General features: G+C 40.4%; 1 protein-coding gene and 1 long non-coding RNA gene across 4 annotated transcripts in view; one reads left to right on the forward strand and one right to left on the reverse strand.

The window, feature by feature from the left end:
- PAX5 (paired box 5) overlaps positions 1-17,350 on the forward strand; it is a 217,474-nt gene extending 200,124 nt beyond the window's left edge. For all 3 annotated transcript variants that reach the window (XM_081894529.1, XM_081894531.1, XM_081894530.1), the window contains 2 exons: positions 3,844-3,930; positions 17,033-17,350. In XM_081894529.1, coding sequence (XP_081750655.1) covers positions 3,844-3,930; positions 17,033-17,109 — 164 coding nt within the window. In that variant the 3' untranslated portion in view covers positions 17,110-17,350. The remainder of the gene's footprint in view (positions 1-3,843; positions 3,931-17,032) is intronic.
- LOC309360425 overlaps positions 9,908-17,527 on the reverse strand; it is a 62,032-nt gene continuing 54,412 nt past the window's right edge. Inside the window, exon 3 of the long non-coding RNA XR_014164135.1 lies at positions 9,908-10,154. This is a non-coding gene — a long non-coding RNA (uncharacterized lncRNA). The remainder of the gene's footprint in view (positions 10,155-17,527) is intronic.

The raw sequence follows: 17,527 nt of genomic DNA on the forward strand, positions 1-17,527 counted from the left end.
TACCTGAGTAAAGGCAAAGTGCTGTATGCCAATATAGAAAATGGTCACCTCCCCACTGATACATGAAGTTACAGCTCAATAGTATTTGTTATATATACCAATGTCAATGTGATTTTTTTAAAAAAAAACTAATTAAGACAATACCCAATTGGAATATGTTGTGTTAAGGGGACTTCTGCTTCTTGCTAATGGAGAATGGCGTGCAAGTCCGTTTGCTCTGAGAAAGAGATACGGGCTTGAGCCCCATAGAGAGAGGGGGGAAGCAACAAGACGAGTTGCACCTCCTAAAAAGCCTCAGGAGGCTCTCCTGAAGTTCCAAAGGATCCAGCGGCTTGCAAAAGGCTCTCAAGCAACCTCCTAAACTCCTGTCTGAAGGGAGCAGGGGGGGGGGGGAGAATGGCGAGTGAGCCAGCAAACTTTGCAATATCAAGTCTCTGTGGGAGCGAAGTCTCGAGCTCCGACCTGCCGCAAGAATCCTTTCAAAATAAAAGATTCTAGCTGAGTGAAGGTAAATAAAACTAATTTGGATTTGGATTTAATTGGGGGACATTTCAGCTAAAGACAGTGGATGTAACAAGGAGGCCCATCCCCGTTGCCTGGGTAACTTCAAACCGCGTGAAACAACTTGCAAGTGAAGAAGTTACAAACCTTATTTGGATACATTGGGACATTTTCTTGCCAGTGGGAATATAGCAATATAGGCAATTGTGGTCAAGGCAGAAAGCTTACAAAATGTATCTCTATGCTCAGATAACTTTTGCATAATAAATATCATGAGGAGGCACTGTTCCCCAAACACTTTAGATAAGGAGATAAGCATGTTACTCATCCAGGCACTTAATAAACATCTTCAAAACAAAAAAAATTCCTTCCAGTAGCACCTTAAAGACCAACTAAGTCAGTTCTTGGTATGAGCTTTCGTGTGCATGCACACTTCTTCAGATACACGAAAGCTCATACCAAGAACTGACTTAGTTGGTCTTTAAGGTGCTACTGGAAGGAATTTTTTTTGTTTTGACTATGGCAGACCAACACGGCTACCTATCTGTAAAATAAACATCTTGTTATCCCAAAGCCAACTGCCAATGGGACAACATCTGAGAGACCCACTAGTAGTCCCAGATGAAGAGGGGGGTCAGTTGCATGTTGAAAGGAAAGAAGACGGGGTTTGAGTTGAGAAAGAAGGAAAGGAAAAGGAGTCAGATGTACAGTTTTGCTAACAGAACCATTTCTAAGACTGAAATATTGTTTAAATTGGGTTCTTATTTGGGGGCACGTTGCAGGTTTATTTAGGTACTGTATTCAATCTAGTTCTTGCCTTCCAGTTAAAAAAGAAACGTAAATACCTTTTTCCCACATGGTGCTGGCAGCGTGGCTGAAACAGAAAAGATAAAGTGAAAGGCCCTTTTCTCTGTGTGAAGTGGCTTCTAAGGAGTTTGGGCTGATTTATCCAGTCCAGCTATGCTTCCCCCACCCCTGAAAGAGCTTGTTTTGCTGGCACAGCTAAAATCAACCTATTTGGTGCTACTTCATACAAAAACAATTCCTACATTATTTCCATGCTCAGTTGAAGCCACGGTCCATTCTGGGACTTTACACCTCAGGTTTCATTTGGAGATGGGGAGACATTGTTTGCACATCACACCTTATGTCAAATAGTCTTGTAGATGGACCATACCAGCTTGGCCAGTTAATATTTGAAGTATATATTTTTATTGGTGGGGAAGCAGTGTTGATTCACCTTCAGACACATCCTGAACTATCTTGATGCGATTTGAATGTGAAGTCTGGTAAATTTCCTGACTCCCTCAGCCAGAGTTAAAAGTACATGTGTACCCAAAGCCGATACCTTAACCGCAGATTCATGTTAAGTATCAATAAATGACCTGTTCCCTCCCGGTCATGTCAAATTTCCTCCCAATCACCCTTGATCAGAATAATTTGTAGAGAAGATGTGAAGCACACCTCTTACTACACAACCGCAGGTGTGTGGAGAAAAAACTGTGAAAAATTACTATGTGATACTAGTCCTTTAAAGCACTTTCTGTTTTATCATGCACCTATGATGGAGGTCATAAAAATGCAGGATACAGATCAGGCAAGCAGAGCCTAGGCGAAAACATTCTGTTTTGAAGCTATGATGAAAGCATGATTGTTGTGGTAGGAGCCAGTGGATAAGTTCCCTCCCCACTCACACAGATTCATTCCACACAGATAAGTTGACTAAACAGAGTTTGTGTCATTTGCCAGTTTCTCTTTCTTGAAAATAAATAAATACAGTGGTACCTTGGGTTAAGAACTTAATTCATTCCAGAGGTCCGTTCTTAACCTGAAACTCTTCTTAACCTGAAGCACCACTTTAGCTAATAGGGCCTCCTGCTGCTGCCGCGCCACCGGAACACGATTTCTGTTCTCATCCTGAAGCAAAGTTCTTAACCCGAGGTACTATTTTTGGGTTAGTGGAGTCTGTAACCTGAAGCGTCTGTAACCTGAAGCATATGTAACCCGAGGTACCACTGTAGAGGAGTGCCATATTTTCCCTTGTTGTCTTGCTGGTGTTACTCTAACACAAACGTCTACCAGACAACTGATTTTGTACCAACACATTTTTAACCATGTATTTAATGGTTAGGCCTATGTTTAGTTTGCTTGGTGGCATAGAAAAAGTTGGCCTCCTTCCCTACTTGTGTTGGCTTCCAGATGAAGAGTAGTGTCATTTCAGAAGGTCTGTTCTGAGTGAAACATGGTTGAATACCAACCATGGTTCTAAAGAAAAGTTATAGTACACAACCCAAGAGGAAAGTAGCACAGTAAACACACAGCAAAAGATGCTAAAGTGGCGACCCTGGATAGAACGCACATCAAAAGATGTATCTAGCCAGTTCAAAGGAGCTTTAGCAGGCATCACAGTGTGAATGGGGATGCACACCCAGGGGCACATTTGTATTCTCAGCTGCTACCATGCACAGTGAAGACTACTTTCCTTGGTGGAAGGCTGTGTCTCAGGTTCAATCCCCAGAAACTCCAGGCAGGGTTGGGAAAATCTCAGTCAGTGTAGACAACACTGAGTTTGATGGATCAATGGTCTGACTTGGTATGTTTCTACACACAGATCTCCCTTCCTGGATTAGTTAGACAGTCTTTTTGCTATGTCAAATAGTGAACCTGAAAACTTGAGAAAGCAAATACACGGAAAATGCGAAAGTTCATGCTGTTGAATTTTATTCAGAAACTGCCATTCAGATATTCAAATGCTGTCAAATCACATTTGGGATTTGTAGACACGGAAATTCAAGTTATTTTCAACTCCATTTATTTGCTGCTTGCTTGTGAAAATCAGTCTAAGACAAAAACTTTATTTGCAATTCAGGTGTGAAAATAACCCCTAGAGAAAGCTTGTCTCCAACCTTGTGGTCAACAGGGATTTCCCCCATATATGTCTATATGTGCAGTTAACTTTTATAGATTTTCATCCTGTTCCTTCAAAACAAGTATTTCAAAGGTGGCTAGCAATACAAAAGCAATAAAACAATAACAACTGTAACACAGATAAAATACTACTAGAATAAGAACAGCAGGTGCAACTGCAGTATAATATCAGCATCACTAGCAGTTTTAAAAGTCTTGGAAAATAATAAAGGTATTTATTACACCAAAGAAGTGTGGGCAGCAGGCAATCCTCTCTGGGGAGAGCAGACCACACATTAGGCTCTACTACCAAGAAAGCTGTTTCTTACTATCAAGTCATCTGCTAGAATTCAATATGTTTCCATCAGTCAATTACTTTAATCTTGATCTTGATTATTAATTTTTATATAATATTCCCTTTCTTTTTGAATGCAGGGAGTGAGTTTTCCGGAAGTCCATATAGCCATCCACAGTATTCCACATACAATGATTCCTGGAGATTTCCTAATCCCGGATTGCTAGGTAAGTTCCCCCCATTACAACTGGACCATCAGCAGCATAGTTCAAAAGGCAAGTGGGGGCAAGCATGGGGCTGCCATACTGGCTATAACTGGGAAAGATGAGTAGTGATGGGGATGGATGAATCAACCATTTTCACTTTCTCTTAGCTTTTTGTTTTTCTATTCTAAAGTGCAGTTCCCCACATTTCCCCCACATTTCTCCATCAGTTTGTGTGTTGTTGTTTTATAAAAACAAAGTTATGAGAATTTGTCAGCATTTAGTGTATATGTCTCCCAATGTGGAAATTTTTGCATGCAGTTTTCCCTAATATATTTGGTATGTTAGTTTCATCAAGGCATGTTTTGTTTTGCACACTTCAGTATATGGACTTTTGTATGTACGTTATTTGGTTGTAGGGCTGTTTCACAAAATTTGGAGAAGTATGACTTCTGAAAGATAGATATGTTTCAGTTTGTGTATTGTTTCAGGAAGTGCAAATCAGGAAGTGCACAAAAGGTGAATGGAACCAGATTTCTCCCCATCTCTAGGGAAGTTGACATCTATACACTTGCTAGGCACCAAAAGAGGCTAACACCAGTGGAGCTACTAAACCAAAAGACAGTGCAGCCCTCTCTAGCCTAAATAATGTATAGCTTACTTTGAACTATATCATATAAATTATCGCCACCAAGAAAAGAAAGAGCATTGAAATATGCCAGATTTTAGCTTGACAATGAACATATTATTACTTATGCTTCCAAAGGCACTGGTGCAAATGCAGTACAGCCCATGCAGTACTACACATTATATGCCATTATCTTTGAAGCATATAAGGCCACTTTCTGGAATGACTTTTCTATAGCTTCACATCCTTTCATTATCCGTGCTGAGCAGCGATCTGTAAACTCACAGCACATTCCTAAATAAGTTTAAACTTTACTCAGAAGCCTTTCTGATTTCCATGGGATTTAGTTTTAAGGAATTCTGTTTAAAATGGAAATGTATACTTACTTTAACTCTGTAGAAGATGGAGACTGGCAAAAGTTTTGTTTGCACATAATGGTGAACCAGTTTAGCATTATGAGGATGAACTCCAACAAGCCTTGAGTTTTCTGGCTCCCCTTTCCTCCCTCAGCACAGCCATTGAAAGCTTCTGCTTCCATTTAGATTAATAGGAGTTTAGTGTTACATATAAACCCTCAATGGGGGGAAAAAAATAAAATTCCTTCCAGTAGCACCTTAAAGACCAACTAAGTTAGTTCTTGGTATGAGCTTTCGTATGCATGCACACTTCTTCAGATACACTGAAACAGAAGTTTCCAGACCCTTCTATATAGTGAGAAGGTGGGGAGGGGTATTACTCAGAAGGGTGGTGGGAATGGGTGATTGGCAGATAGCTGTGATGAGCCTGTTGACGACTCTTAAAGACTGCAATAGGTCTTACAGGAAAAAGCAAGGGGTGAGAAGGTGAAAAATGGCTTTGTCATGTATAATGAGATAAGAATCCAATGTCTTTGTTCAGACCAGGTCTCTCCATGGTTTTAAGTTTGGTGATAAGTTGCAATTCAGCAGCTTCTCTTTCCAGTCTACTATGGCAGACCAACACGGCTACCTATCTGTAACCTCAATGGGGGCTTATCTTAGTTATGGTTTGCTGTGGTAAGCTTGCTTCGCAACCCATGGTTAATTAAGATTAACTACGATATGTTTACCTTTGAACTTAACAACAAGTTGTAGTTAATTTAAAATGAAAGAGCAAAAGCTTTTTAACCCCTCCATGGAGCCAAAATGGAGAAGGGTAGAGCATGAGAGCCCAAGTCTTCCTGCAGGTTGTCTTTGTAACACTGGTTATGCACAAATTCAGCCACATTTATTTTGGAGTTAAAGGCAGTTTCAGAGTGCCACACTGATCATGGTGTGTAAGTTAAAGGGAATGTAAATTGAGCAGTTAAGGTGCATAACAACTGGCCACTGTGCACACTCACTAGGCCTCATAGAAAATGTGCACATAATTCTTCTATGAAGAGGGAATTATGCACATTTCCCTGTCAAGAGACATAATTTCCAAGAGAACTTTGGAAATGTGCATGTGACTGAAATTTGTATAATCTCTGAATTTTGTACTTTTCCTGGACAATATGTACAATCTCCAGTCTGCATACAGAGTTTCCAAGAAACATGCATTTTTTTTCTATTTCATGTGCAGAAGTGTACAGTCTCTGTTCCCAGGATGCCTGTAGCCCAATGCCTATTCTTACATGGCCCACAATACACCTTCCTGCTGAGCGGCAAAGAGGTTTAAGGGGGGCTCCAGCTAAATATAAACCTTTTCTGCAGGCCAGCCCCCTTTTCATCGTTTTCAGCTGTTCCTCAGCTTGCTGAGCAGCACAAGGGGTGTTGCAGGGAGATGAAATTTTTAAATCTTCTCTCCCATTTCCACCACACAGATGGAAATTATCCCCATGCTGCTATTAAGGAAGGGAAAATGCTTAATGGCACCATGGAGTCAATCACCATGATAATCACAGGGGAGGGAAGATTTAAACATTTAGGAAGGGCTTAAGGGAAACCTGGCTGGGAGAAAACCTGGCTGGGAGAAAAAGAGTATAAAGTACAAAATTCAGTTGTTATATGCACAGTTTCCAAGGGCTGTTGGAGATTATGTATATTTACTGGGAAATGTGTATGACCCTTATATACCAGCTTGATCACTGAGATCATCTGCAGGAACGTCATTGGTTGTCCCCCAAGTTGGTAAAGCTCATTTGATAATAAGAATCCAAACCTTTCATGTCATTGGTCCAGTATTGTAGAATACTTTGTCAATGGAAATTGAGCCAGTGCCTTCTGTTTCAACTTTCAAAAGACCCGCAGTGATGAATGCATATTGCATATTTTTAGAATAGCTAGATGGTTTCTGATTTCAACATTTTTATGTGCTTTTTATTGTGTGGCATTATAACTGTTGTAAACCACTCTAATACTTTTTATGAATAAACCACTCTGATACTTTTTATGAATAGTGGTAAAAAATTATACATACCTTGGATCCAGAATACCCTGGAACTCTGACATTTTGGCTCCCAAACGCCGCAAACCCAGAAGTGATTGTTCCGGTTTGTGAAGGTTCTTTTGGAACCCGAACGTCCAATGGGCTGCGGCTTTCGATTGGCCACAGGAGCTTCTTGCAGCCAATCAGAAGCCATGCTTTGGTTTCTGAACATGGATTTCCGGAATGGATTCTGTTCGACTTCCAAGGTGGGATGAGAGAGAGAGAGAGAGAGAGAGAGAGAGAGAGAGAGAGAGACTCTCTCATATTCATTAGCTGGTTCTTATGCACATTAACCACTCAACTTACATTCCCTTAACATATATATTTGCTCCACTTTCATCTCTGCTAAATAATGTGAAACTCTGGAAAACCTGTTTAGCAGCAGAAGAAATGTGTCCAGCAGGAAACCAAAACTTTTCATAAGCCCATTTGAACTCCCTTAAGAAGTATTGGCAGTAATCAGTTTTTGCTGCGTGCTATGCTTTATAGTGTTTGTTTTTAGTTTTTAAATTGCAAAATGGTGAAGGGAGAATAGTAGGGTATATGAATCCATGCAGATACTGATTTTTGAATGGGAAAAAGTTATTTCTCCATACTGAGATCCAAATATATTTGTGCCACATAGTCTTCAGTTTTCATGACACTATAAAAGAAAGCAGTTTAGCTTCTTAAAAAACAACAACACCTTTCTTCCAGGGTCTCCCCCACCTTCCTCAATCTCTTGCCTGTTCATTTTGATTTCCCTTACAAATGTGCAGTCCAGTGTATGCATGGCATTTTTCAGCAACAAACCTTTGCAGTTAGGCAGGATCCCATTGGCTCTGGAAAATCGCCTGGCAGGCCCTTGGCTTCTGCTATAGCAAATCCCTGAGTAGCACACCCACTCCCTCACTTTAATAAGGAGGATAAGCAACATCCATTTTATACTACTGTCAAAGTCTGGCCCACCCTGACCTTACATGTGTGTAGCACATGGTGATTAGAATTCTCCTGCATAATCTATGCGGATGAGGTAAGTAAAATACCAATTAATTGTCACCTCTCTAGCAGAGAGATATAGTGCCTTAGAGACTTCCAGATTTATGGATGTCAAGGTTGTTATGTCCGACCTCTAGTAGAGAAATAATTTTGAATTTTTGTCATTTTTTAAAATTCAGTTTCTTTGTTTTAAGTAATTGAGTCCCTAAGTAATTGAGCCACCTAAGCTCTACCCATCACATTCCTTGCCCTTAAATCCTTTGGGAGTAATTGATGGCTATAGCATTCTGTGTCGCACTGCTTTTTACAGTACAAAATTGCCATTTACTATGCTAGAGCTAAGGATCTTTTTGTTGCCCAAATGGGAAGCTGTTTCCTATTACCGTTTTGTTACTCTACTCAATGCTAGTTTCAAACCTCTGTATGAAAGCCATAATCCCATGTAGAGTGGATTGAAGTGTCATCTGAGGTTAAAAAAGGCATGGAGGGCAGCTCTTAGGGCTGGTTCTCACACACATGTACATAATTTGACTTCTCATTACTTGGCTATTTAGCACTTGGGGACCAATGGCAAACATCTGGTCTATGTGTACAGCACAGTGAAGTGGTATGGTCCTGAGAATGGGTTGTGCCGCTTTAGAATGCAGTTTGAGAGGATGCTTTGAAAAACAACAATCTCCCACATGTATAACTCCCTGTAAGTAAAAAGCTAGCATATCACAGACAGGCCATAGTTCCCTGCAATAACAAACCATCCAATCAGAAATCACTGCCAGGGCTCCTCAACATTCCCTACATATTGCTGAAGACTCTCTCCCTGCTGCTGTATATTTTATTCATATGTTGAGCAATAGTCTGCCAGAATGCTTAATCACAAAATTAATCTGGTTGTACCTATAGATAGCTTAAAGTTCAAGCTAACTCAAACACATTCAGCAATATTTATTATCTGCTAGACAGTTATGGGGAGGGGCATTTTGCATCCTTTCTGTACATTACCTTCTAGAGGCCTCTGGGAGGACTGAAACTTGAAGATCTCGAGTGAATGCTTGTTTACTGCCCACAAACAAAATGCTGCCCCCTGTGTCTCCCCAAAAGGCAATAGAGGGGTGAAATGAGAATAGTTATTTGACGGGGGAGTGGGGGTGGTTAGAACAAATTAGCATGGCTGGAGGGTAAACATGCAGGCTAGAGATGCTGAGAAGGTAAAAGGTTGGCCATGTGTGGCTGTAGCTGCTGTTAAAACTAATAACTGCTACAGCAACTTGGTGACGTGACCATGTGGAAGCCTTATTTATTTAGGGCTCTTGCATAAACTATGTCAAGGTTGCATTGAAAGCGTGTTCTTGGCTGGCTGGTAGAGCCAGTGGAATGCCACAGGACTTATAGCACGGTGTTATAAGATTACAGATAGGTAGCCGTGTTGGTCTGCCATAGTCAAAACAAAAAAATTCCTTCCAGTAGTACCTTAAAGACCAACTAAGTTAGTTCTTGGTATGAGCTTTCGTGTGCATGCACACTTTTTCAGATACACACTTCTTTAAGGTGCTACTGGAAGGAATTTTTTTGTTATAAGATTGTTAGTAAGGCCTTTGTCATGACCTCCATAAAATATCACCCCTTTCTGATTTGTACTATTTAATTTATGCAAAAATCACTGGTTCTTGATACAATTTGAGGTTGATACCATTATTTTAATATAATGGATTAGAATGCTGAAGTTTGGATTTGGATTTGATATCCCGCCTTTCACTCCCTTTAAGGAGTCTCAAAGCGGCTAACATTCTCCTTTCCCTTCCTCCCCCACAACAAAAACTCTGTGAGGTGAGTGGGGCTGAGAGACTTCAGAGAAGTGTGACTGGCCCAAGGTCACCCAGCAGCTGCATGTGGAGGAGCGGAGACGCGAACCCGTTTCCCCAGATTACGAGACTACTGCTCTTAACCACTACACCACACTGGCTCACTGCAAGGCTTGTTTACTGTGTGTTTGCAGCTCTTTGTGTTTCCATTTAATTCGCCTAGTCCACATGACATCACCCTCAAACAACACAAATCCCAAACCTTGCTCTGCTGCTCTCCTTTCCATGTCCAGTATTTCCTCAATGTTTTTTTCTGGCTGTTCTTGTAATATTTTCTGGCTCACTCCTGAATGGAGGAGCATGTCCTTGTTGTTGTTTTTTCTTCTCATCCCATGCATTTGCACAAAACCAAAACCCTGCACAAGTAAACCACATTAAAAAAATATTAACCAGATATTGGGCAGCAAACTGAAAATGGTGCTTTTCATTTCTTTTTTCACTATGCTAGAAAAGATTTATGGCCTGCTCCTGAAAGAAGTGTAGTCACATTTATACATATTTCTTTTAATCCTTCAGATTTGCACAACACCAGAAAAGTGCAAATGCAAACAGGCAAACTACATTTTTATATATATATATCTGTCAAGTTTGCACAAAACTGAAAAACTGTGGATGTATGTGCTGAGAATTAAATTGCCTGAATGCATGCTTTTGCTTATTTCCCAAAACAAAACAAAGGTGCACACATATCTATTTGTGCACGTGCCCTGTTGGCACTGAATTGGCATAATAGAATTAACAATTTAGAAGGAGGAACCTTGACCAAAGGGAAGACCCTACTGGTATGAACAGGAAAGACTGAAGTTGTACCTCATAAACTAATTCCAATAAATCTGGGTGTGGACTAATCCAGTATCATTCTAATGGGGGAAAAGTGGATTAACAGCTAAATAATGCTCAAATGCGGATAAGGCCTTAGATGCTTGCCTTCAAATTCCTACACTTAGTGCAAACTCATTGATAGCACAGTCCCAATTATGTCTACCCACAAATAAGTCCCATTGAGGGTTACTCATGGGCATATAAATATAGAATTGCAGACTATTTTTCAGACATATTATAGGATTGAGAAAATAGAAGAGATAACCCACATCGGTGATCATGATCTTGTTGGGGAAACAGTGTTGTACAAATGGGACAGACCAATATTGTTCACTTAATTTCTATTCTGAAGAATGGGTCCCAAAATATTGCTCTTTGTGCTTTGCATGGTTAGTTTTCATTCCTATTTCCTCCCACAATAGGAGGTTGCAAAATGAACAAGATATAATTTAAATATTACATACATACACACACACTATGCCCAGCCAAAAATTTCATTTCCCCCCACAACCTTTATCAATTGAACATTTTATCAATTATCTTTCAGTTATAGGACATTTACCTAACAACAAAGAATTTTTTAAAGGACAAATTCTACCCTTAATTTAGAATTTTATATTTTATATAGCCTTCCCACTTATCTGTGATAAAGCTGAACTCAACCAGTGCAGACACATCCCTCCCCCCTCCCCCCAATTATTTTAATACATAGACCAGAAATGCTTTAATATATTTTTTGTCTTCGAGTAACTTTTCTAATGAGTGTGATAGATTCCCATAGCATTGTTTACTCCCCAGCCTGTTCTTCTGAATGCCATCCTTGAGGGCTACAGCAAGCAAAAAGATGGATCAAACTGAAGCAATCTAATCAGACTTCTGATATGTATTTCCTTACTTCACTATTTGGAATGTCATCTGATAAGCACATCAGTTATAAGAACATCTAAAGATGACATAAATCATGTTGCTGATGTCAGTAATCTCAGCATAATACTATTTGTACTATGCAGGGTCTGACTGCAACCCATCACTGTGGTATATGAGCGCCTTCCTGTGGCTTCTTAAATGACCTGACTGGCACCTGCCATGTGTCACAACTCACAGGCTCATTCATTTCAGATTCTAGTAAGAAAATGCTCAATTGTGTTGCTGAAGCCTAAGGGGTTTTAAACTAACTTTGCTTGAAGCAATCAGGCCCTGCATACTCTCTTCTTTGTGTAGTCTATGTTATTTTCAAGCAAGGTCTTGAATTAATTTATACATTTGTACAGCACCAGGCACACCTAGTACTGCAGAAACAATAATCAGATCTTATTGCCTGACTTTATTGGTTTTTAATGTCCAGCTTTTCTAACTTGACACAGCTATGAATTTGGAAATATTTGAGAAAACTGTGTATGGCATACAAGCACTGAAATAATAATGGCTGCCTTGGTTTTTATGAAAACTCTCTCTCTCTCTCTCTCTCTCTCTCTCTCTCTCTCTCTCTCTCACACACACACACACACACACACACATACCCCAAGAGGTTTCAGTCACTGAAGCCTAGCGAGCTTGCGTGTTTAAAGTCTACTTAATACAAACATGCTAAAAGTGGATAATAGCAACACAGTCTAATGAAGAAAAATGATTCAATTTCATGCTGGTTTGTTGTAATAACTTCTTTACCATTTTCACTCATTACTTTCGACTTGATGTTGATCATGGCAGATCTTGTTTGATGCACTGTTCTCTCTTCTGAACTGATGTGATTTGTGCACATTGTGAAATGTAAGTGAGCCTGACAGGGCTCCCTTTTGGCTACACCTGAGCTATATATATAGCTGTTGTTACAGAGGACGGGGTCACAAGATTGACAGTATTGGCATGGCTTCATATGAGGTGAAAAGGTTTGAAACCAGTCAATTAGGATTAGAATCAGTACTTCTATGGGTTTCTATAAAAGGATTAGAGAACAAGTATGAGCCAGAAATGACTGTGTCAAGAAATAAATTGATGATAATATGAATTAAAGGGAAAAATGACAGAAGAATGGACAAGTTTATTCTAGAGGAGAGTGTAATGACAGGGTGAAAGAGTGAATGTTTTGCAATGTGAAGTTTTCATTTTTCAGTTTAAATGCAGGCCTTTTTGATTTCACTACAGAAATGTGAATAGGAGGGAAAAGTCAAACCCTGGAGATATATAAAACGCTGTCAGGGAGCTGCATAGAAAAATTATATTTTAATAGTCTGATTATGTTAAAAATATCACATGTAAGAAATGAGACAGAAGGTCAAATTTGGAAGATAAGGAAAAATAGTGGCCTATAGAACCATTTTCATCCGAAGGAAGTTGTTCTTATACTGTTTTCCTAGTCTTTACTAATTTTATTTATTTCAAATGTCAGTTGCTAAAAAACCTCTGACCCTGACTAAGACCAACCGCTGTGTCAAAGAAAAGTTCAAACAAATATTTCTGGGTGTGGAAGCTGATAGAGGCAAGCACAGAGGCAAACAGTGGATAGCTCTGTTCAACAGAATATGACTATGGCTATATGCTTCTGATAGTTATTTTACTCATGTGCACTTAATCTCTCATCAGTTGATGCCTCCCAGCTGAATGCGTCAACTGTGTCTCATTGAAATATATTATGTATGCAAAACTGGGTGATCTGAAAATTATATTTGTGGTAGTTAATACAGAATAGCTCATTCACACATATTGTTAAATTGAGTATCAAACAAGATAGAGTGCATGAACCCTGATACTAGATACAGATAACCCACACACCTAAAATGTTACATTCTCTCCTTCCCGTCCCACCTGGATCTATTTTCCAGTGGATACTGGTCCATTCGAGTAAATGGAGCATTGTCCCACCAACCCCAGTCTGCAGCCAGCCAGTCCCCACCTGCATTTCCAGTCCCCATCAGCACTAACTACCACTGCTTTTGTCCACTGACATACCTGCAGAGGTGGGAAAGGAGTTGTGGTCCTTAGAGACTGATGGATTTGTTTTACATTTTAAAGATAAAAATTACTCACATTTCTTCTGACCCCAGATAACGCTGTTTTACCAGTGTAGCTAGGGTCCCATTTAATCATGTTGCCTTGGATAGATTTCAGCAGCAGATAAATCTTCACAGCCTGATGTCATGCAAAACAATTCTTGGAGCTTTGAGAACTACAACCTGTCCTAGAGAACCCTGCCCTTCTTGGTTATTTTAAAAATTAATCTGTCAGGTTAGGACTCACCACATGGACCTCAGAAGTAGTTAATGCTTTTTTGAGTGTAGTGCCCACTACCCTCAAAGAGGAAGCAGTTAGACTCAGTGGTGGTCTGCTGGGCAGTGGTACTCACCTGACTTCCTGCTGCTTGTGTTGCTACTCCAGGAGGTAGAGGGGAAGGGGCAAAGTGGCAGTGTAGTCGATGAAGTGCAAAGACACCGGTGGAAGCACTGAGTTGGTTCCACCAAAGTACTTGCACACCATCTCCCCACTCCATTCAATTTCCCGATAGAAGCAGTGACACAGGCTACAGGTCAGGTGAGCCTTATCCTGCTGACTGCTACTGGTTAGACCCATGTTTAAAAAGCAAACAAATCTTGGACAACTATTGGCCAGTGTCTGGTTTCTGATCTGGTAGATCTGGTGGATACGTTGACCTGGTGGATACGTTACCTTGGGAATGGGTGTGGGTTGTGTGGCTCTGTTAGTTCTCCTCTAAACACCTGGCTGTTTGCATCCACTTTGAAACAATTAATTAAGGACTGGTCTGGGCTTTTAACTTAACTGCTGCTATTTTTTATTTTTTTTTAAAGACTGGATTGTTATTGTTAAATTTGTATTTTATACTTTTATTTTATGATGTGAAGCACCTTGAGAGCAAAAATACTTCAAACAAACAAAAAGATTAAGGTGGGGTCAGAACCGTAAGGTTCAAAATATGGTAAACATTTCAACATAGTGTGGTGGATGCTTAAAAAACTATGAAATATAATGTTGCATAATCTTCTGCAACAGGAACCTTATTGCTTTTGTAGCAGCACATTCTGCAGTAAGTGTATTGCTGCATTGGTTTCTGAGGTTGCAGTTCATCCAGGGAAACCTCAGAATGTTCTCAATGAGCACAGATCAGTTTATTACAGATATTCTCAAGGAATGCTTGGAAAGACGTTACTTATTTACTCTTGCCCCGACTGTGGCAAGCATGCCGTCTGATGAAAGGTCTTTCCTGTTTTGAAATATGTGCCAATTGCCTCCCCTTAAGTATTATATAGAAAGTCTTTTTCATCAGTGCCGTGCAACGGTGCCTCTAGTCTCCTTTCACAAGCTCATCTGTTTGAAATATTGGTCCCTTACACATGTCTTGAACTTTGTGACTTCTCCATGATGTCTGTCACTATAGTATTGATTTCTCCCTGTTTCTCCTCCTTTAAAACTGTCAGTAGAGTCCTCTACAATAGGGAAGGTTTGCTGGTTAGCAATTTCATTGCTTTTACAGTATGGAGAAGATGTATATGTTTTGATTTGAAAACAGGCTTCTGAGAAAGTTTGAGTCATTTTAAAAAAAAGAATTTGGAACACACATTCACACACTATTATCGTGCTCTCTAGTCTAGAACATCTTTCGCTTCTGTTGTGAGAGATTTATTAAGCTGCCAGGTCTAACTCCCATGTTTATTGTCTGCTTCTTATGGACAATTTATTGTTCAGAAAAAAAGCATGTGATATAGGTGTCCCAGGATGGTGAATTTTGAATTCACTTTCATGCAAAAATCTCATTGCATTTGGAAAGCATTGGGGCAGGCTTTCTATCAAGTACTTCCTAAGCAAAGGTACCCTCTTTTAGTTCACATTCTTTTGCTGTTTACTCGTTTTTGTTCTTCAGGGGATTTCTGTATGATTCACTGTTACCTTGATCTTCTGAATCTGTACCAGACCAATGGAACTTGTTTGTTTTCTGTTTGACCATGGCCTAGTTCAGATATCATGCAAGGCAAAACCAGCGTGTGGGCTCCTGGTGAGGCAATCACATATGCTTTGCTCATTTTGCTGCTGCACCATGCTGAACAATGCCATTTCTTAACACATTCCAAAACTGAAACTCTGTAAGGGGTGGACTCTTAAGGTAAAGGTAAAGGGACCCTTGACCATTAAGTCCAGTCGTGGCCGACTCTGGGGTTGCGGCGCTCATCTCGCTTTATTGGCCGAGGGAGCTGGCATACAGCTTCCGGGTCATGTGGCCAGCATGACTAAGCCGCTTCTGGCGAACCAGAGCAGCCGGAGTGGTACCTACTTATCTACTTGCACTTTTACATGCTTTCGAACTGCTAGGTTGGCAGGAGCAAGGACCGAGCAACGGGAGCTCACCCCGTCGCGGGGATTCGAACCGCCAACCTTCTGATCGGCAAGTCCTAGGCCCTGTGGTTTAACCCACAGCGCCACCCACGCCCCTGGACTCTTACTCAAGAACAAATAAATAACCAAGGCCTGCTGATATATGCCTTCATCACAAAAGGCAGGCACAAACTAGGGATGGGGCAGCTGTTAAGTTGAATCTGCTGTCCCCTAAGCCCAATGATCTACCTTAGAGCTTCTCAGTGTAACCTGAAATGCAGTCACAGACAGAAGGCAATGCCCAAACAAAAAAGGCACAGCCTGAGGGAACTGGCCAGGAGCCCATTTGACCAAAAAGCCCCCCAAAATTCTAGCAGCATTGCATCTTTTTTTTTATTCCTCAAACTAAATAAACTAAAACTTTTTTTCAAATTGACCTCTAAACATTACTTTAAAAATACTAACTTAAAAATGAGATTAAAAATACAATTTATTTGCTGTAGTGATAACTAGGCATATACAAATATACTGTCAATTTTCATGATCTTTATCTTTAATCATATAATGAGCTAACCCAAGTTGACCAAAACAGATTGTTTCTTCTAGTGAATGAGACAGCGCTTACCAGGCGTAGTGAAAAAGGTAGTGAAAGTAGCTCAGACAATGACAGAGCCAGAAGCAGGCAGAAGAAAAAGACTGGAATGGATCTGCAGTAGACAGAGGCTGGAGATCCATTCCAGCATTTTTCCCCTGCCTGCCCTCTATCTGTTTCCTTCTGCCTCCCTTTTTTAAAAAAAACATTTGGGTGTGCTCAGTCACGGCCATGGTAACAGGGATAGTTGGCCTATCACTAATTTAAATCAATCCACCCACTCTGAGTAGGTATGCAAGCTGCTCTAGGGACAAGTGTGGACTACTGATGTGCAACTTGAGTCACCTGGGTATATGCTACAGTTGTATTATTTATCCTGTAATATGTTAGGTGCTGGACAAGACACTGAGGAGGATGGCTTTGTTACTCTTTCTCTAACTCCTTCATTTGCACTTCTGAAGATTTGTGATTTACACCATGGCATCTCTTCTCTTCTAGGCTCTCCTTACTATTACAGCGCTGCGGCCCGGGGAGCAGCCCCTCCAGCAGCCGCTGCTGCTTATGACCGCCACTGACACACGGAACCAAGAAGCACTTATTAAACACATTATGCCGGATGACACAACTGGAACCACCTAGCATGTAACTGCAGAAATCGGACTACAAGGATGGATAAGAGAAAATACCCCGCATGAAGCCATGCAACAATTGGAATGTTATTCTTTCAGCTAGGTGAACCGCTTATAACTGTTTTTAATCATTGAAATTCTAGTGACCTTAACTGAATCTCCCATAAAAAACAGAGCAAACAAAGAATCAGTTTTGCTGACATTCCCTGTGGTTTGCAAGATGCAGTAGCCATGTGATACGCACAGTCTTCTTGCTTCTGGACTAACTAGCTGGTTCTCTGGTTCTCCTGACCATGTCAGGGGAACCGAAGCAGTTCTAAATGTTGAGCAGTCCTCCATTGAATGTCTCTCTTTAATGTGCATT

This window comes from Podarcis melisellensis (assembly GCF_964234715.1).
Source record: "Podarcis melisellensis genome assembly, chromosome: 17".
Taxonomy (NCBI): Eukaryota; Metazoa; Chordata; class Lepidosauria; order Squamata; family Lacertidae; genus Podarcis; species Podarcis melisellensis.